This window comes from Peromyscus eremicus, chromosome 2 (assembly GCF_949786415.1).
Source record: "Peromyscus eremicus chromosome 2, PerEre_H2_v1, whole genome shotgun sequence".
NCBI lineage: Eukaryota > Metazoa > Chordata > Mammalia > Rodentia > Cricetidae > Peromyscus > Peromyscus eremicus.
The window spans coordinates 130,767,098-130,788,801 of record NC_081417.1 but is presented as its reverse complement, the minus strand read 5'-3'; the positions used below and the strand labels follow the sequence as shown (position 1 = coordinate 130,788,801).

Below are 21,704 nucleotides of genomic sequence, written 5' to 3'. Positions count from 1 at the left end.
TCCCGCTGGAGTTAGGAATGCCCCCCCCCCCATCTTTCCGGTCAGGCCACCATCTGTTGTACACCATATTAGGACACCCTTCTTGTCATCGGCTCTCATCTCTTCTGGCTCACTCTCCTCAGTCATTTTTCCCCCTCTGTTTCTTCAGTAATTCCATTTAGTTTGTTTGTTTTCTGGGGGTGGGGTTGAGGTTGAGGGGAAGGAGTTGAGGGACTGGGGCCATGGCACTTGATCGTTCCAGCATCTGAGCACGGGAAAACTGGAAAGGAAACAGGTGGCTGTGGCCGCTAATAGTATCTGTGGTTGGGGCTGTAGCTCAGTTGGGAGAGTGCTTGTCTAGCATGCAAGAAGCTCTGGGTTCGATTCCCATCACTCTATAAAACCAGGCACGATGGAAAACACCAACAATCTCAGCACTGGGAGACAGAAGGATCAGAAGTTCAAGGTCATCCTCTAATACATATTGAGTTCAAAGCCAGCCTGGAATACATGAAACCCTATCACAATAGATAGATAGATAGATAGATAGATAGATAGATAGATAGATAGATAGATAGATAGATAGATAGATAAACAATAAGAAAACAAAGTATCAGTTCTCCTAATAGACCACTAACACTATCCATCCTCAGCCAAGTTGAAGGCTCTTTGTAAAGCCAAATTGGTGACTACAGCATAGACCCACAGTCCTCTGCCTCTTTTGAGTCTGGGCCACAGGACCTGGCATCTAGCCTGGCCTATGCCCCCACCCCACCCCAGCCTCCCTTCTTCCTTTCTGTGATAGCTCCCCAGTACTATGTGCTTCTCAGTGCCTGTCTCCAGAAGGCAGCTCCCATCTGCCTCACTGATGGACGTGAGTGGCTGGCCTTCCTGTAATCAGGCCACCTCTCATCCATCAGTAGGCCACTCTCCATCACAGAGAAGTCGACATCAGTTTGCACAATCCCAAACTGTGGATGTGGTCTTGTGTCTTTCTTCTTCCTCATTCCTGCCTGTTAGTTGCAAAGCCTGAAGCTTTTCCCTTTTAGAGCCTCTAGCACGTTCCCCTACCACCACCACCACCCCCAAACATCACAGCTTAGGTTCAAACACTGTCCCTTCTCATCTGTAATGTACCTCCTCTGTGTTCACCTCCCTGCCTCAGTCTCACTCTCCTGATGCACCGTCTACACTGTTGGTAACCAACTCAGTTCCTATAAAGCAGCCAAAGTATATATTTGGGAATGCAGACCAGAACCCTTTACTCTCCTATTTTTTGGAAGCTTTTGTTTGTTTCGTTTTTAGAGATGTTGAGATTGAGCTCTGGTCCTTACTGGCACGTTCCCTCTGCCTGCCTGGCCTACTTTCTTGGTTTTAAAAGGCTTCTTGGGGCCTGGAGAGTTGTCTCAGTGGTTAAGGGCACTGGTTGCTTAACTAGAGGACCTGGCTTTGATCCCCAGCACCCGCACGGTGGCTTACAACCATCTGTGACTCCAACCCCAGGAATCCAACATTCTTTTTTGGCCTCCATGGGTACCAGGCCCATAAGTGGTGCATGGACTTGTATGAAGTCAAAACATCATACATGGGTTGGAGACAGGACTCAGCAGTTAAGAACACTTGCTGCTCTTGCCGAGGACCCAGGTTCAGTTCCCAGCTCCCACATGTTGGCTCACAGCCATCTGTAACTCCACTTCCAAGGGATCTGTTGCCTTCTCCTGGCCTCCACCGGCAGCGGGGACCCACGTGGTGCACATGGAGGCAAACATTTATGCACATTAAATAAAAATAAATCTTCAAAAAAAAAATACTTGAAGCCAAGTGGTGGTGGCAGCGGCACACGCCTCTAATCCCAGCACTCGGGAGGCAGAGGCAGGTGGATCTCTGTGAGTTCAAGGCCAGCCTGTTCTACAGAGTGAGTTCCAGGACAGCCAGGGCTACACAGAGAAACCCTGTCTCGAAAAAAAAAAAAACAAAAACAAAAACAAAAACCCCAGAACACATGAAATTTTTTTTTCTAAGAGGCTTCTTTTCTGCTCTTGAATGAGATGCAGACATCTCTCCACAAGGCCATTTTCCTCTTTCAACACACCCCACCTTCCTGCTTTCTCTGGCCCAGCAGCTGGCCCTCCTTCAGTGGAGGGAGGTTCCAACCTTGCTGTCCCTCCCCCGGGACCCCCCTGTGGCCCTTTCCTGCCCTGGTTCCTGTCTTCAGGGCTCAGCCCACAAGCCGCAAACACGCTTTGGGTCATGTCTGTTCTTCCACCCTTGGCCTTTCAACACTGCTTAAAATTCTTCACATCAGCTACCACTGTCAGAAATGACTTTGTTCATTTATTTAGGTGGTATTTCACCACCACCCAGCTAACGTGTGGATTTCTTGAGAACAGGGACACTCCTTACTGTTATCCGCTTGCTGGTGTTCGTGCTGTGTCTGGTGTGCGGTAGTTAATATCTTCTGTGTTACGGAGCAGTGAAATCTCCCATATTGCTCCTTTTCCTGTCTTTGTCACAGGGACGTGTTAGTTTTATCTGTTTGTATTTTACCTGTTTACATGGAAACCATCTGTTTTCTCCCCATCTTACATTCCTGAAGCTTGCAGGGGCTGGATAGCCGAAGATCTAGATGTGTGGAATGTACAGGGTGACAGGCAGGCGGCACCCCGGAGTGCCGCTCACTCACGAATGCCTGGGGCTTCCCAAGCCTGGCCCCAAACTGAGACGACCAGCTGCATACTCCTCACTCCCTCCATATTCTCCATATTCTGCTTCAAAAACCAGACACAGGAAACATCTGAGCATAATAAAAAGCTTCCAGTAAATTCTAGCTCTCCTCATCGTGCAGCGAGCTCCATCATGCTTTGGTCTGGGATTCTGTTGGGTCACTTGTGCAACACTCCACATGGCCACCCCCAGCCTGGGAGCCAAGAACAGCTGGGGCCTGAAAGGCTCAAGTAAAAATGACATATTTGTTAGCTGCAGAGGGAGAAGTCTGGAGTCTTGCTCTGTTGCTTGCAAAGCAAACCTCTCACTTTCTTTGAATGCTAAGTTTTCCCGTAAGCTGTCAACGTGGTTTATAACAAAAATAATCTCACATCTTTTAGAATAAACACAAATAATGAATTGGCGAACCGTTTCTGGGCTGTGCCTTTAATACTCAAAACAAAGTTCATTTGAACTTTCACAAAGCATGAGTATGTCGCTCACTCTCGCATCATCTGAACCCTGAATCCCGGAGCATGGCATAGCAACCATTGCAGAGAGAGAGACTGCCTCCCCAGGAGACAGCCACCTGCCTGGGGCTTCCCTCCCAAGACCCTGATCACACTTTACCCCCAGCTCATCCGCCTTCCTGGCCTGCAAGGCCGAGACCTCTCTTACTGAGCATTGGTGCTTGGTAGTATTTGTGGGAAGGGGGCTGGAGGTGTAGGTCAGTGTGGAGCTTTGCCTAGCATGTGCAAGGCCCTGGTTCCATCTCTAGGACCAAGGAATAAACTGGGAAGGAAGGAAGAAGAAAGAAAGAGAGGGAAATGCTTCATCAAGGGGTTGCTGTAGCCGGGCTGAGCTCTCAGGACCTGAATCCCAGTAACTGAAAAGCTGAACAACCCTCAGCACAGATAATGGAAGAGATCAGGAATCTGCTACGCCTTGGCTTCCACACCAGCAAGTTTGCGCAGTTATTTTTAATCCTTTCCTCCCCCCCCACCCCCCACCCCATTTCTGGTCTCAAGCAGTGTTCTCCCACCTCAGGCCAAGTGGCTGGAACTCCAGTGAGGGCCAGTCCCCAGCCCCACCCCCACGCCCCTTGATACAAATAACACATGTTCACAGTGGACATTGTAGAATTTACCACCAAAGGCAGTCCCTGTCAACAGTTACTGTTCTGCAGATATTTAGTTAAAGTTCAGGGTTTTTTTTTAACGTTTGGACCAAAGTTTCAAAAAAAAAGATTAAATCAGGATTGCTTATGAGTACAAAGAAAGTAAATTATAATTAGAAAAATGTGTCAACTGCAGTGAAAATTAGATACTTAAAATTTTATTTTTTTCGTGTGTGTGTGTGTGTGTGTGTGTGTGTGTGTGTGTATGTGTGTATATATGCGTGTGTGCGTGCTAGAGGCTGATGTCTTCCTTGAGCTCCGCTTTATCTTCTGAGACAGGGTCTTGTGTTGACCTCTGAGCTCACTGAATCAGCTAGTCTAGCCACCCGGCTTGCCCTGGGAACCCCTGTTTCTGCCCCCTGAGCTCTGGGATAATGGTGGACATCACACCCACCCTGCCGTTTTATAGGGGTTCTGGGGCTCAGCACACCATTCCTCACACTTGAACAGCAAGTGTTTTATTTACTGAGCCATCTGCCCATCTTGAACTGTCTTGCTCATCTGGGAGTGTTGCTCATCTGGGAGTCAACTCCTCGGGATCTTCCGAGTCCTCCAGGTGGGTGAGACCTCTCCTCACCCTGGCTGCAGTTTTAAAAGGAGATGCATACCTCACTGAGAGGAAACAGACACAAACCATGCTGACAAAGAGGTAGAACCTCACAGTTAAGCACTGCTTATACAGATGGCCAGCTGTTCATCGAGGGCCCTGATGGTGCATCCACATTTCTGTCAAGAGCAGGCTGCCCTGCCTTTTTCTTGGTGAATTTCAAAGCACATGATCTGCCCTTACCTGATGATGCAGGATACTTGCCTCGGGACTCTCAGGAGCCACATCCCCAGCTCACTGTCCCACGGTTCTTAGTAAACATCTCTCTGAAGGACTGACTGCCTGAAGGATTTGTTGTCCGGGCATTTCTCTAGAAACTGTAATTCCACAGTGGTTCTGGTGTCAGGTGTGGTGCTAGTGATGTCGCCTTGAACGAGCAGCTGCCATGGCCGCTTCTGTTGAGTTTAAATGCTAGCATCGGGAACCTGTCCTTTAGAGTTACAATGAGGATGTTGAACTTCGGTGTGTAGTGAGATCGGGAAGATACTCTAGAGTGGACTGTGGCTGTACACACATGTCCTGTATGTGTCCGGCTCGCACTCTGCAGTGAGTGAGCCTTTTGGATCTGATCTCTTGAGTCTGGGTTGTTTGGCCCACACCTCATCTTGGTATCTCTCACCGTGTAATTGCTGAACTGTACATTGGCTTTATAGCATCATTTGAGGTTGGGTCATATGTTAAGAGACACCATACAAGATTCCCAACTACTAACTCAAGAAGTGTCGAAGGAGAAACAATGTCCTCATCACTTGGTCCCCCTCTCTGCTAAGACTCACAGGGAAAGTACAGCAGTAACTTGGGTTTTGGTCTTTGAGTTGCTCGAAAACACCTGGTCCCCTCTTCCTTCAGGTCTTTCTACACGAGGCCTTCTCTCTACCTGGGATTCTTGTTGGCTCTGACCCTCAACATCCCTCAATCCTTAGCCCCCGGGCCAGCTTCTCCAGGGGAGCCCTCCTGTCCAGGACCCTCAGGCAATCTCTCCTTAGCTGTATTTTTTAATCAGTTTCTAGCTAAGTAATTTGTTCTCTGATAACTTCTCTTTCCAAGCTGAAAGGTGAGGAGCCCCACGAGAGTGGAGAGCACGTTTTGTTGTTGTTATTGCTGGCTACTGTTGTCCTGGTACAGTTAGATGCTCAACGAACATCTCCCGACTGTGTGATTGAATTGAAGAAGGATGCAGCGTGGACACTGGATCCCGGAATTGTTTCCTTCCTTCCTTTGGCTGCTTCAGAGCTCACACCCACCTTGATTCTGCCTGCTGTGTTTGCAAAGGCCCTGGCGGCATGTGCTTTGCGCACTCACATCTTCCCCGCCATATCTCTTTCTTTGACATCTTCACTTTATTACTCCAGCAGATGTTATAAGTGATCATACGCTACTTTCAGGGTTTGGGTGTGGGGGGTTGACAATGGTAACCGAACATGCGTGTGAATATAAGGAAGGGAGGGGGGGGGGGCGAAGGGGAGGGGCTGGTGCTTTGAGCCTGCCGCAGGGTTTGGGTGGAGCCGGCCGGCACTTGTCTGACTAAAGAAGACATGAACTTGTCCTCTTGTGTTGCAGATTCATTGCTTCTTTCCCTTGACTCCGCTGGACAAGCACTAGGCACAGGTACCAATTCTTCCCTCTATCATCTTCTCAGCTCTTAGCGTTGGCCATGTTTGTAGTGAAGCCTCATGAGTTGGGCATGCTGGGGGAGGGCAAGAGACCTGCAGAATTATGGGAAAAGTCCTCAGGGGCTTCACCGTGGACGGGGCAGAAGAGGGTGAGACACTTTTCCAGTTGTTTCACAAGTATGCACTGAGCTGGGCACGGGGGCCGGGGGGAGGCACAGGCAGGTGGGTATCGATGAGTTTGAGGCCAGCCTGGTGTACATGAGGAATTCCAGGCCAGCCAAGGCTACACAGTGAGACCCTATCTTTAAAAAAATAAAAAAATAAAATAAAATAAAAATAAAGAAGTCTGCACTGGGAAGTTGCAGCTGGTGGTTTTTCCTCACAGAACTGCCCCGTTCTGTGTGAGAGGATGTCTGGTCTCTGAGCACGTGCCCTGAGCAGGGCAGAGGACTTTGAGAGACCACCAGCTCTGAGCGCGATAAGCAGCCCAGCTTCCTGAGGACATGCCCTCCTGTGCACGTTCACTTGACACACCCATGTGTTCAGGTAGAGCGCTCCAGGAGGGGGAGCGGCTACACCTGCCTGTGCCAGCCGCAGGCAGACACTCCCTCCCTTCCTGTGTTTACAGTGCAGGACACGCTCTTTGGCACACGCTATTTTGACCCAGAGTCACCGAGGCCAGGAGGTGGCTGTCCCGGTCTGAAGAACCCACCCCCTCCCCCGTTCTTCAGTTCTGTTGGCAGAGCGGGAAGTACAGCTGCGCTGATTCCTCAGCTCCTCCCCTCCTCCCCCCAGGTGGGGGAGCTCAGAACAACTTTGTACCAGGGGAAGGGCATCCCTGGGTGACTAGGTGAAGATGGTCTACTTCATACTGGGGTGTCACCCTGAATACAGGGAGGCCTGGCTGGCCTTTGGAGGGTGGTTAATCTCATTCGCTGACCTCATACATGATTCATTCATGTTCACAAGGCTCAGGCAGTTGTGGTAGCGAGGGACAAAAGGTGTTCCCACCAGGGAAGGCCTGTTCTGTGTCATTGCTGTGCTGGAACTTTCTGCATCCCTCACTTATTTATCCATCACACTAGCTTTGACTTCCCTAATTGTCCTGAAACGCACAGTCACCTGTTCAGGGTCCGTCCATCCCCATCCAGCTCGAGAGCCCACACACTCCAACTTTGCCAACTGTGCCACCATCTCGGGCCATTTGTGCCTGAGGCGCCTCCACCGCCTGAGAAGTCACTTCAACAGTGTGGAAAGACAAGGAAGGGTTCTTAAAGGAACCCCAAGTTGCATCTGTACATTATAGGAAAAGAATGATCAACTTAATACAATGAAGGATTCTTATTATCAAAAGACGCCATTAAGATCCTGAAAAGGCAGCTTGAGAAATAAACTTGCATCATAATTAGCTAGCAAAGTATTTGTCTCTAGAACAAAGAACTACAAAAATCATTAAGAATGAACAGCCCTGCCTGGTGGTGGTACACTCCTTTAATTCCCGCACTCGGAAGTCAGAGGTAGGTGGTTCTCTGTGAGTTCAAGCCAGCCTGGTCTACAGAGTGAGTTCTAGGACAGCCAAGGCTACAGAGAGAAACCTTGTCTCAAACAAACAAACAAACAAACAAAATGAACAACCCAGTACAGAAATGGGCAGAAGACTTGAAAAAGCATTTCCGAAAAGAGGTCAGTAAACCCATAGGAAGGTTTTCAGTTGCATTAGTATCCAGGAAAGTGATCGTTGGACTCCCACTGAGCTATCCCTACACATCCACAGAACAACAAAACCTGATGGCTTGACTGTCCCAGTGTTGACAGGGCCACATGGAGCAGAAGCAAGTCTCCACTGAGTGGGAAGTCAAGTTTTATAATCACTTCCAACAGACCATGGCAGTATGTAGGTAAGTCTGAACCACATACATCCTGACAATTCTTCCTCTAGACACCCTCGTTATAGGGATGGATGCTGATATCTACTCGGATAGATGTTGCACATTTGCATTCATTCCCGAGTGCCTGTATGTTCTTGTGACAGTCACAGGCAGACACACGCCCTCCCTTCCTGTGTTTACAGTGCAAGACACACTAATTGACACACTGCCCTTTGACCCAGCCTCACTCAGGTCAGGGAGGTGGCTCTCCCAGTCCCAGGCAATATTCAGAATTGTAAGACCCCAGAACAACCCACACAGGGAACAACTGTGAATATCGTATTGGTATGGAACAGAAGAAAATGAGCAAGTTATACTTAGATTTAACAAAATAGATAAATAAGTTTTTTTATTTTCCCTTTTTAAATTTAAATTTTTGTTTCTTGAGACATGATCTTGCTATGGAATCCCCACGGTTGAGGTAGAATCCTGGCTTCTGTGGAACTCTCTTTGTAAAGCAGGCTGTTTGCAAACTTGTGGCAATCCCCTTGCCTCTGCCTCTCCCTCTGGGTTACATGCCTGTGCTGCCACACTTGGCTTTACTGGGTACCCCCACTTCTAGCTGGCTGGGCACTCCCTGAGTGGCCCGGGGTGGCTTCCGGCTTACAGCAGTCCTCTGGCCTCAGCCTTCCAAGTGCTGGTATTGTGGATGTGTGCCACCAAGCCCTGCTCTAAGAGACAAGACAATTTTTAAAGTTTTATTTATTTTATTTCATTTTTGTGGTACTAGGGATTGAACCTGGGGCTTTGTGTGTGCCAGGCAAGTGCACTACCACTGAGTTACATGCCCAGCAATAACATGGATGAGTCTTAAAAAAAAGAAGACAGACAATAGAGAATATACATTGGTTTTCATTTGTATAAACTTCAAAAGCAAAATGAAACCGTATTTGTTTAGATGCACAATTCACTGTTAAAACAGTAAGGAGAAATAAGAGATTGAATTCCATAATAGCTGGGGTAGTGGTGGGAGCATCTCAGAACTGGAATGTTCTCTCTAGTGACAGGAGTGGGGGTTAGGAGAATATCCCTTTCACAGTAACTCATTAGGCTGTACGTTAACATTTTACATACTCTTCTGTACATGCAAAAGCCATTACCCAAGCATGCTATAAGCAGCCCTTGCCTGGAAACGGGAGGAGGAGGGGACAGTTCATATTTATGGGACGTCACTGTGTGTCAGACAGAGTTCTCATCCCTTTCCCTTGAGCCAAGTGAGATAGCTGTTGTTATTACCCCTCCCCATTCTTCAGCTACGGAAATGGACATACAGAGGAGGGAAGTGTCTGATCCAACATCAAATAACAAGTAACTATCAGAGCTGGGCTTGAGTGCAGGCATTCTGGTTCCTGTGTCCATATTCTTGTCCAAGTACTTCCTGATTCTTTCTCTTCTTGTTAGTTTCCAAGGGGATTTTAGTCCCTCACCTCCATCTCTCCTGGAGTTATAAAGTGTAGATTAATCTTAATTTGCAAATGACTGTGGACAGGAGATGTAGTTCTGTCTTAGTCAGGGTTTCTGTTACTATGATGAAACATCAGGACCAAAAGCAACCTGGGGAGGAAGGGTGGATTTGGCTGACACTTCCAGTCATAGTCCAGCACCGAAGGAAGTCAAGGCAGGAACTCAACCAGGGGAGGAACCTGGAGGCAGGAGCCGAAGCAGAGGCCCTGGGCAGTGTTGGGGGGGAGTGGGGGGAGGGGCGCTGCTTACTAGCTTGCTTTCCCATGTTCCCCATGGTCTGCCCAGCCTGCCTTCTTATACAACTCAGGACCACCTGCCAAGAGTTGGTATCACCTACAGTGGGCAGGGCCCTCCCACATCAATCATTAACCAAGGAAATGCCCCGACAGATGATGCCCTGCTAGCCGGTCTTATAGAGGCATTTTCTCAATTCAGAATCCTTCTTCCCAGATGACTATGCCTTGTGTTAAGTTGCCATAAAACTAAGCAGCCCAGACCCCCGGGTTTGTCCGTGGTCCACTGTGAAAGGAGAAGAAGAATGAAGTCTCGGATTCTTTTCTGTCTAACTCTCTTGTAGTAGAGGATAGATTTAAATTGATCAAAAGTCAGCTTTATTTTTTAATATTTATAAAAATATTAAATTGTGTGTGTTTGGGCAGGTCTGTGCACATGCATGCAGGTGCCCAGAATAGCCAGGGGATCCGTCAGATCTCCTGGAGCTCCAGATTCAGGCAGTTGGGAGCCACCTGGCCTGGGTGCTGGGAACTGAACTTGGGTCTTCTGGAAGAAGTATGTGCTCCTCATTGCCAAGCCATCGCTCCAGCCCCAGCTTTTTTTCTTTTTAAATTAGATTTATTTGTTATATGTACAGTGTTCTGCCTGCATAAATCCCTGCCCACCAGAAGAGGGCACCAGATCTCATTACGGATGGTTGTGAGCCACCATGTGGGGCTCTGAACTCAGGACCTCTGGAAGAGTAGCCACTGCTCTTAACCTCTGAGCCATCTCTTAACCCCCCCCCCCCCCTTTTTTTTTTTTGTTTGTTTTTTCTTGACAGGGTTTCTCTGTGTAGCTTTCAGCCTTTCCTGGATCTCACTCTGTAGACCAGGCTGGCCTCGAACTCACAAAGATCCGCCTGCCTCTGCCTCCCAAGTGCTAGGATTAAAGGCGTGCGTCACCACCGCCCGGCTTTTTTTTTTTTTTTTTTAAATGAGTGTACAAAACAATGGGTTTTGTTATGACATCTTTACAAAGGGCATATGTATACAAACTCAGATTAGAACCCACTCTCAGTTTACCCAGCATTCCATTTTCCTGACTTCACCTGCTAGACTCCTCAGGTAGTTCCACCTTAGTCACGCTCTCGAGGAACATTGGCCAGCAGTCTTCTGCTTTGCATCATTCCTGAGAGCAGGGAGAGCTGGGCAGGCTTTCCTCAGCGGCCGCTTGACTGTTTTATGTGGAAGGGACTTTTCGCAGCGTTGGGCATACCCCATTGCCAAAAGAGCTTTAGTATCTTAGCAAAACAACTTTGGATTTAATCCCTATTTTATGTCCTTCCTTTAGCATGAGTAATTAAGCATAGGAAAGCAAGATTCCATCCTAGATAAGGAGTAGAGCACTCCCATGCCTCTGTGACCGAGTGTCGCTAATGGCTTGGACGGAGTGCACTTCGTAGCTATTTGAGAACTCTGAAACATTAGTCATGGCAGACAGGTTGGGAAGAGTACCAGAACTTAATGTATTACCAGACTGGCAGTGCGCTCCCAGTTTCCCCTCAGTGTCCCACATCCTGGAAGTCCACAACCTAGCCAAGGACTCGAACAAACCATTCCAGGAAATGGCCTCAGGCCATGGCTGGGGGGTTGGGGTTGGGGGTTGTGTGCCCCTAAGGCTCGTGCAGAGGGGGAAATCCCACGGTTGTGGTTTTCCTTTCTGTCTCCCTTGCGTCCAGCCCTAAGCAGTCCCACGGTGGTGGTGGAGGTAAGGACAGTAGGGGCAGTGAGGACTTTAGCGATGCTCAAGTCTCAAGAGGGTGGGCGTGGGTGTTTTATTTTTGTCTCTGTTTTCCTGCTGGTTGTCCCAGGTCTGGGTGCAGGAGTTTAGGAAATTCATAATAGACTGTGGTAAGTGGGGCCTTGGCTCATTAGCCAAAGGACCAGGAACCAGAGCCCCAAGGAACCAGAGCACACGGGAGAAATCAGGAATGAGGTGCTTGGGAGAGCGACTCCAAACAAGGCTTTCAGAACCCACCGAGGGACGGTGACCTCCCAAGTGTCAGCTGGACACTGGGTGGCGCACACAGGAGATGAGTCTGAAGAGGCTCGAAAGTGGAGCCAACAGTGAAACCACAGAAAGCTGGTCAGGACTTGCTGCCCAAACCCAGCCTGCTCGATTGTCTCCTAAAACAAAAGTAACACCCTCCACTAGGTTCAAACAAAACCTCGGGTTTCATAACACAATATTAGAACAGCCAGGATAGGAGCCAAAATTAATCATCTTATAAAGAACCAGAGAAATCTCAGCTTGCATGGGAAGAGGCAACCAACACTTGCGAAGGCTGGGACAGTGCAGACGTCCTACCCGAGACCCACTCGGATAAAAGTACCCTCAAAAGTCAGGGCAAACGCTGCTGTTGAACTAATAAGAGAGGGAAACACTTCAGTAAAAGTGGTCAATGAATAAGTAAATATGGTAACCGAGTTCTTGAGATCTACAAAATAACAGAATGAGGAGTCGGTGTTCTTGGAGACGGGGGACTGCCAAACAATCCAGTCCAGTCAGGCGGTGGTTATGCACACCTTGAATTCCAGCACCCGAGAGGCAGAGGCAGAGGCGGGTGGATGGATCTCTGTGAGTTCAAGACCAGCCTGGTCTACAGAGTGAGTTCCAAGACAGCCAAGGCAACACAGAGAAACCCTGTCTTGAAAACCAACCAGAGAGAGAGAGAGAGAGAGACGAGAGAGAGAGAGGAGAGAGAGAGAGAAGGAAGAAAGAAACAATCCAGTTTAAATTAAGTTAACAGCTCCTGGGGGCCTGCTTGAGAACACTAGAGGGTTTGCCAGTTGGGCATCGGGTGCCAGATGGAGAACAAGTGCTAGCCAGACAGAAGACAGACTGCCTGAAACCTCCGGAACTTGATGGCCAAATACTGTTCAAAATCAGTCCATGTAATCTCCCATATTAATTACCTACAACAAAAACCTGTGTGATTGGGCCGGGGTGGGGGGTGGTAGGGTGGGGGGTGGGGGTGGGGGCGGTGGGGGTGCACACCTTTGATCCCAGCACTCGGGAGGCAGAGCCAGGCGGATCTCTGTGAGTTCGAGGCCAGCCTGGGCTACAAAGTAAGTTTCAGGACAGCCAGGCTGTTACACAGAGAAACCCTGTCTACAAAAAACAGGAACAAGCCGGGCGGGTGGTGGCGCATGCCTTTAATCCCAGCACTCAGGAGGCAGAGCCAGGCGGATCTCTGTGAGTTCGAGGCCAGCCTGGGCTACCAAGTAAGTTCCAGGAAAGGCACAAAGCTACACAGAGAAACCCTGTCTCGAAAAACCAAAAAAGAAAAGAAAAAAAAAAAAAAAAAAAAAAAAACAGGAACAAAACACCCCAAAACCAACCAACCAAAAATTCCTGTGTGATCAGGCTGAGAGGCATGGCTGTCTGTAAAGTGCTTGAGTAGCATTCCTGAGGCCCTGGACTGCATAAACTAGGTTTGGTGGTGCTCACCTGTTAGCCCAGCACTGGGAGGTGGAGGCAGAGATCAGGTCAGGGTTATCCTTGGCTTCACAGCAAGTTTGAGGTCAACCTAAGATACATGAGATGCTATCTCAAAAATATTTTTTTTTAATTAAAGAAACGGAGTACATGACACCATCAGTTCAAGAGTGTTTGACCAATTCAACCTCTATTCGTGAAGAAACAACTCAGCAGTCAGAAAGGAACTTCTTAAAGGAGGGTGAATATGATCAAAATACCTTGTATGACATTCTCAAAGAACTAATCAAAGTGTTTTGAAAAAAGAAAGGAATGTCTCTGTCTGACGTAGGGCACCTGCGAGGAACTACAGCCCACATGCCTGAGGTCAGGGTCCACTCCTGAAAGTTCCAGATAGTGGTGAGGTGAGCAAACAGGACCTTACCGGAGGTAGGTTAGCAAGCAAGAAGTTAAACTGCCCTCTTCACTCATCATGCATCGAAAATCCCAGAGACTGTGCGAAATGTCCCCCCCCCTCCCCCGACTCCTAGAACTGCTAGATACAGGATCCAAGGTCAAAACACAAACGCTCATTGTGACGTTAAACACAGGCAGTGAACGTTCAGACATTTTTAACTCCCCCAATCAGAGTATTTACGGATAAAGCCGTGAATCACTTGGGAGCCTTCTGTAAACCATACCTCTCCTCCTTCCCTCCCCAGCGACCTCACCTCGCTCTTTAAGCCCCAAGCCCGGAGCCCTCAGGCCTCCTCCCTGCAGGAGACCCGCCCCCACTTTGGAAAGGCTCTTCCTGCCGCTTCCTCCCAGCACCACTGTCCAAGGTCCTGGCTCTGCTGCCCTGGACCAGTAACCACTTCCCTGGCCGGCTGCTGGTTTCTTGCCTCCCAGAGGCCTTGCTCTGTGCAGCCAGGGCAGGCTTCTGGAACATAAAGCTGGTTGCTGTCTCGTGACCACTGTGAGCTCTCACCCTGCACACTGACCACAGTCCTAACGGACTTACAAAGCCTTACTTTCCTCCATGATTTCACTTTGGTATCCATGCTCCTGGCAACCCACTAGCCATGGCACTCTTGCTCCTTGAAGATTCCAGGTCTCCTGCCTCAGGGCCTTTGTTCTTTCCAGACTGCTCTTACCTCCTGCATGGCATGACTGCCTGCATTGTCCAGTGTTACCCTGCAGGACAGTCACTTGATCCAAGGTAGTCTCTTCAGACACCCATTCTATCTCTAGAGAGCTATGTCTCCATTCATCCTGAGCACCCACCCATTCAAATCGCCTGCCCCATTTACATTCTGTCAGTCTCCCCTAGAACAGCTCTTGGCATGTGATAAGTTTCTGGTAAATATTTGTTTTAAAAAAGCAAGTGCATGTGTGTAAGTATGAGTGCATCTACACATTCACACACACACACACACATAAACACAAGAGACAGACAGAGGGGGAGGGAGGGAGGGACGGAGGGAGGGAGGGAGGAAGGGAGAGAGAGAGAGAGAGAGAGAGAGAGAGAGACGAGAGAGAGAGAGAGAGAGAGATCGAGATCCCACTATTTCCCCATTCTTTTTGTTGTTAGTTTTTTGAGACAGGGTTTCTCTTTGTGGTTCTGGCTGTCTTGGAACTCTGTAGACCAGGTTGGCCTTGAACTCACAGCGATCCTTCTGCCTCTGCCTCCCGAGTGCTGGGATTAAAGGCACGCACCACCATGCTCACTCCTCCATTCTTAGCTATTAACACAAAACCCTCTTCTGACACAAATGTTCTTGTGGCCTCCTCATAGACTACTCTTTAAACTGCTGGCCTTTTGTCTTAATTGGCTTAATCTTCCATAATAAAATTAATTTGGTGACTTGGAAAATTGAACACAGGAAGCCAGTAAGGTGGCTCAGCAAGAAAGGTGTTTGCTACCACGTCTGACGACCCAATTCCAAGTAGGGAAGGACAGACTCTCCCCAAAAATTATCCCCTGACATTACCATAACTGCTGTGGTACACAGTGTCATGCACACTCCCTCCTCCACGCAAGCTAAAAAAATAAAAATATTTTAAAATTTTAAGTAAAACATTACAGGCAATAATTTCCACTTAATAAATAATGATACACTCATGCAGAAGAATAATGTGGTTGTTTAAAATGAGGATTTAGAGCTGGGCATAGTGGCACACACCTTTAATTCCAGCACTCAGGAGGCAGAGTGAATCTCTGTGAGTTCGAGGCCAGCTTGGTCTACATGGGGAGTTTCAGGGCAGCCAAGCCTACACAATAGAGAGACACTGTGTCAAGGAAAAAAAAGATAATTAGAGCCTGGTATAGTGGCACACACCTGTAATTCCAGTGTTGGCATGTAGAAAGTCAGCCTGAGCTGCATGAGACCCTACCTTAAAAAAAAAAAAAAAAAAAGGATTATTTGATTTTTTTTTCATTGACATAGAGTATGCCTTGGAGATTATGGTATAAATCAGCATGTAATTAAGGCCATGTGTAAGTAAGGTTTTATATATACACATTCACATCCATGTCAATGAGAAGAGATTTCAATAGCCATCAAAATGTAGCAATTACTTTTAGGTAATAGAAATGTCAGGTGATTCCTGCTTCATTGTTATGAGAGTGCTTTTTTCCCCTTAATTTGTATTTTTAAAGTGAAATTTTTTAGTGAGTGAGTGTGTGTGTGTGCGTGCGTGCGTGCGTGCGTGCGTGCATGTGTGTGTGTGCTAAGAATGGCATGCATGTGGAGTTCAGAAGACAACTTTCAGGAATTGGCTCTCTCCTTCCACCATGGGGTCAGGGGGTTGAACTCAGGTCATCAGGTTTACATGACAAGCCTTTTACCCACTCAGCCATGGCCCCAGCCCTGATTCGGTTTCTTGATTGACTGTGTATTATTTTTATGACTGACAAAATTTATTATTTTTGTCTGGAAAGGGAACTCTTATGTTTTGATAATCTTAGTCCATTCATGTTTATAACAAAAATACCTCAGGCTGTGCAAGTTATAAATAAGACATTTTTTTTTCCTTGAAGTTCTGAAGGCCAGAGGGTCTAAGATCAAGGAGCCAGCACATCAAGGGCTGGTGAGAGCTCATTTGCGAAAGATGCTTTCCCCCATTGGGTGTCTTCATATGACAGAGGTGCAGACAGGATCTCCGAAGCCTGTGTGGGAAGGCTGTTAGTGAGGGTGGAGACCTCCTGACCTAATCACCCATAACAGCCCTGCCTCTCCATACCGCTATACTGGGGATTGGCTTCCTTTATATGAACCTGGGGCACACTCACATCACAGCAGTCAGGATTGCTCCCCTATGTTAATAAGCTCCATGGAGTTTAAGGTACAAACTGCAGAGTGGGTCATTTTCTCTCTCCTGGGCCAGCTATTCTTTTGCCACAATGTCACTCCTAATCCTGTAGCTGAATGAAGGTGACCTTGCGGGGGGGGGGGGGGGGGGGGTTGTGTGGAGTGTCGGAGAGGGCATAGGCTCACTGGGTGTCATGAACAGGATCGAATTTGGCCCTGGTTTTCTCAGGACAGAGAGGAGGTGGGGGTAGTGAGATCTGTACTGTAGCGGGAAGCGTTTGTGCCTATGTTGAGAGACTCAGTCCAGGGAGGTTCCACTAGCCCCTCCTGACAGTACCACATTAGAGCCTAGCCCTGCTGTGGACGAGCAGTCAGCCACAGGGGACTCTGTCCCGTCAGAAGACCTTGTCTCCCCCATACCAGCATGCACACATCCAGTGGGGACTGGATTTTAGTTTGTGAATATCTAAGTTATTTTCCTGGGTCAGTTAATTTAGTCTAGGTCAGTGGGATTCTGTGTTTTATACAACTGCTTTCCTATTTTAGTTTGTCGTTGATAAATTGATCCCATGCTGTGGCTTATTTCCCCGACTAGAGATGATGTGGGAGTCGTTTGCACTTTGACCAGCCCCTCTCAGCAACCCCCTCTGACTCCCATGATTCATGTGTGACGTGACCGGGTCTTCGGACATCACCCTCGGGACAGGGACTAGAGGGAACAGGACAGAGTTGCTCTGGTGTGGCTGTCCCAAGATGAGGGTCTGCTCTTCATGTTTTCCTGGAGAGCCTGTGTGGACTGAGGAAAGAGTTGGGCCTGGCCTGGCTCAGCAGCTTCCCTGACAGTCTGCTTAGTGCTTGGGGATCTCAGGCATATTGCATCCCCGCTCATCCAGCCTCATCGGGAAAATGAAGAGGACTCCTGCTTCGTGGGGTGTAAGGATTAAACTGAAGGTGTCAGTGGCAGCCCTAAGAGTACGAAGTAGAGCTGGTCAGTACACAGTAGCTCCCCTCAGCCTCTTCTCTCACTCTGCATGTTTGACAGCCATTTGGACCTGTTGCCCTCTCCTCCCTCCGCCCAAGCCTTGACATAGAGTGTTTATGTTTAATGGAGCTTTTATGGGAGACTGTACAGTGTTGCTTCTTTGGAAATGAAAGGTCTATTTTGGGTAAGATAGTTCCTCCATTTGCTGCCGCGCCCTTTGCACTTGGGAATTCATCGTAGCTGAGCGACGGGAGCCAGTGACCATGAGAAAGAAGGTGGGTGGAGCGGCCTCTCGTGTGTGAGTGGCTTGCCTGCCTGATAGACCATTTTGCCTGTATGTGTTTGTGACGTAAAATTTGAAGATGGCCAGGTGTATGGTACATGCCTTTAATCCTGGTATCCAGGAGGCAGAGACAAGTAGAGCTCTGTGAGTTCAAGGTCAGCTTGGACTACATAGCCATTTCCAGGCTAGTCTGGACTATACAGTGAGACATTGTCTCAAAAAAAAAAAAAATTAAATGTGAAGAATTGTGATTATCTGGTAGAGCCAATGGCTTTATATTTACCCCTAAAGTCCCCTAAACTGCTCTAGATGGGAGATATGGTTGTCCTCAGTAGGTCACTTGCTCAGTACTGATTGCATGTCAGCTGGTGGGAACGCTGGTGGCTCTGGAGAATGAGGAAAGGAAAGACTTCCACAAGACAGACACACACGTCAGGCTCTGCGTTAATTACTGTTCTGTTGCTGTGATAAAGACACCATGACCAAGGCCACCTATAGAAGGGGAGTTTATCTGAGCTTATGGTTCCAGAGGGTTAGAGTCCATGATGCCAGAGCGGAGGCATGGTGGCTGGAGCAGAAGCTGAGGGCTCACATCTGGAACCACAGCAGGAAACAGAAATCGAACTTGAACCGCTGTGAGCCTTCAAACTCTCACTGCCTCCTCCGGTGACATGCCTCCCAAAGAGCTCCAGCAGATGGGGACTGAGTATTCAAATGCCCAGACTGTGGGGGACATTGTCATTCAGACCACCATCTGTGCTGTTAACTGGAGTTCCATTTGATGCTCAGTAGTTGGGGCTTTGCTGTCACCCCCACTTTCAGGAACTGAGCGTTTCCTGTTGCCTAGAATGGGATCTTGCAGCATAACATAGTACTCCTAACTGTTTCTGTTTCAGAATGTAGGTAGAGTGAGAACCTCTGCATTCCAGTGTAGATGAACGGTCTTTGTTAAATAAGAAACACAGAGCCAATGCAGAGATGAAAGCCCAAGAGGTCAGAGATAAGAGCTAAAAACTTTACCCTTCACTGCTGCTGCTGTCCTCTTCAGCCAAGAGACCTACTTCCTGTGTGTTTGTCCCTTTTATTGACTTTCTATTCTGCCTTCTCATTGGTTGTAAACCCAACCACATGACCTCCTCGTCACTGCCCATCTAACAGACCTCCAGGTCTTCTATGGTTGGTATTGAGATTAAAGGTGTGTCTCCATGCTGGCTGTATCCTTGAACACACAGAGATCTGCCTAGCTCTGCCTCCCAAGTGCTGGGATTAAAGGCGTACACCACCACCGCCCAGCTTCTGCTATGGCTTGCTATTTGCTCTGACCCCCAGGCAACTTTATTTACAAATAAAATCACAAATAAAATATCACCATATTCCAGTCTAAGATAAAGAGGAAGGGGAGTGGGGTGTATGCATAGGACATTGAGAAAATATTTTATTATTATTATTATTATTATTATTATTATTATTATTACAAAAAGATTGATGCTATGCATTAGCTTTGGTGTGAAAGCTAATTACATGGGGTGAGGGGGGCTGGAGAGATGGCTCAGTGGCTAAGAGCACATACTTTTCTTGCAGAGACCTAGAGTGTAATTCTCAGCACTCACATCAGGCACCTCCCAACTACCTGTAACTCCAGCTCCGGGGATCCGATGCCCTCTGATCGCCTCATACATAGACATACGTATGTCCTATAAATAAGTAATCATAAATATTTTTTAAAAAGCTAATTACATGGAACTCAAGGGAAATAAGGTTGGTTGTGACATTGTTCTCTCAAGGGCAGGTTAAACAGGCTGGGTACACAGCAGGCCAAGTCTTTTTTTTTTTTAATAATAATTTATTTTTATCTTATGTGCACTGGCGTTTTGCCTGTATGTATGTCAGTGTCGGGTCCCCTGGAACTGGAGTTACAGTTTTTACCTGAAACATTGTTTTTACCTGAAAGAAAAATGGACAAACTCCAGGCTTTTGAAAGCTCAGAGTCTGGCAGACATCTCAGGAACAAGAGCAAGCAAGCTACTTCAAGCAACTGAGTGTTTTGTTACCAGTGGTTCCCTGTGTCCATTCCCAGGAGAAGTCGTATTTCTGAAAGGTACTTCCGCTGGGTAGCCTCCCAGAACTTAACTTTTAATTAGACTGGGATTGGGGGCTGACACAAGTTTGGGCTTACTCATCTGTCATTTTCAGAAATGCCGCTGCCTGCTTGGAAGGATGTTCTCTACTGGCTGGGTGTGGGGCTCTCTGCCCTTCAGTTGGTTCATGGTAGTAATTGCTCTGTTCAAACCTCCTGAATTCCCGCTGGTTTTATGGTCTGATTTTTTCAGTGGCTCGTGTGTTTTGTAGTATAATGAGAGCAGACCAATTGTGTTTGCTATGGCCTGCTTTTGTTTATGTCCAGTTTCTGAGTCTTTCAGGAATGTGCATGAATTCGCTAGGGTTTTTTTAACCCCAATACTTTATACGACTCTTACTGGGACTCAAAAGGCATACTTAATCCCTTTGTAGGATCTGTGGAAGAGTTAATGGTTTACTTCAAAGGCTTTCAGCATCTGAAAAAGCACTTTGCATTCACAGCTCTGACCGACCTGGTGCATGTGCTGGAGAAGGGCAAAGCTTTGCATACCCCAGGCCACTTCCTGCCAGGACCAAGGCCCAGGACACATTTGTGCACCTTGGTGGATCCTGCACTTTTTGGCCTGGCTGAGGCAGGAGGCCTAAGCCCCCAAGAGACAAAGCATCTCTCTTTCAGTGGGCGGCTGCTGGCTTGCTGCTGTGGTGTCTGGGAGAATGCCTTCCATTGCTGCACTAGCCAGCCGCCTGCAGCTGTCAGTGCTTGTGGGCCTGGTAGACTCAGGAGCCCCAGAATCTTCAGACCTTAATGTAGATTTGTTCTCAGGGTGGTGAGACCTGGACCTTCCTGCAAGCTACCCCAGAGGCAAAATTTCCCTGAAGCATTAATATGCTCAAAGTAGCATTTCCTTTGTGGGCAGCCATGGACACTCAGTTCCAAGAACTCATTTGTGTAAAGTGTGATGCTCTGGAAGCCTGGGAGGTAGGTCTTTGTGGAGGAGGTTAAAGTTCAGGCCTTTAGAAATGATGTGCTGACAGGTCAGAAGTTCTCAGAGGAAACCCCAAAGCAAAAATCAGAACTTGTTTTGTTTGTTTTATGGTTTTTTTGTTTTGTTTTGTTTTGTTTTTGTTTTTGAGACAGAGTTTCTCTGTGTAGCCCTGGCTGTCCTGGAATTCACGCTGTAGACCAGGCTGGCCTGGAACTCACAGAGATCTACCTGACTTTGCCTCATGAGTGCTGGGATTAAAGGTGTGTACCACCACCACCCAGCCAAAAACTGGAGCTTGAAAATGTCAACCAACACAAGGGGAATCAAACAGAGAAGTAGACAGTTATGTCTACAGTCATGGGAAATCCTCATTGGGTAGGTGTCTGCAGTGTCATCGCCTACGTGGGCTGAGAGTCAGGAATGGTCAGAACAAGGCAATCACTGTTGTGAAAAATGACTGACCCAGGGAGGCTGCAGACTGTGCCTGCCACTGCTGCCACTGCTAACACTGCCCTCTCACCACAGTAGACGAGGACAAAGAATCCAGGTCTCAGGCTAGCCCTTGGGCTACCCCGGTCACAGCTCTCAGCCAGCACATTTATGGAGCCCCAACTCTGCACCAGACCCCATGTTAGGTGATGGAGATGCAAGGTGTGTGTGTGTGTGTGTGTGTGTGTGTTTTGTTCATGGAAGTTAGCAATGCTTAAGTATGAGCAGCAACAACTGATTTGGGCTCATCTTTAAGGAAGGGAATTTACCAGCACGGCCTGAGTACCTGTAGAATGAAAAACCCAAAGTCAAGCGCTGGTCCCCAGGAATGTGAAAGGCAGCTCTGGGGTTCTGGGTTGCAGGAACAAATAATCCAGTTCCTCAGCATGGTTTTTCAGTAGCTTAAGGGA

At 47.9% G+C, this 21,704-nt stretch overlaps 1 protein-coding gene and 1 long non-coding RNA gene across 3 annotated transcripts in view; one reads left to right on the top strand and one right to left on the bottom strand.

Moving 5' to 3' along the window:
• Window positions 1–21,704, top strand: part of St3gal3 (ST3 beta-galactoside alpha-2,3-sialyltransferase 3) — a 224,744-nt gene that overhangs the window by 84,083 nt on the left and 118,957 nt on the right. For both annotated transcript variants that reach the window (XM_059254844.1, XM_059254845.1), the window contains exon 3: window positions 6,027–6,074. In XM_059254844.1, the coding sequence (XP_059110827.1) occupies window positions 6,027–6,074 (48 nt within the window). The remainder of the gene's footprint in view (window positions 1–6,026; window positions 6,075–21,704) is intronic.
• LOC131903955 (uncharacterized) lies at window positions 8,844–13,699 on the bottom strand. Its single transcript, XR_009377635.1, has 3 exons — window positions 13,610–13,699; window positions 13,198–13,276; window positions 8,844–9,445 (listed from the first exon to the last, which is right to left on the bottom strand). It is a non-coding gene; the product is annotated as an uncharacterized LOC131903955 (long non-coding RNA).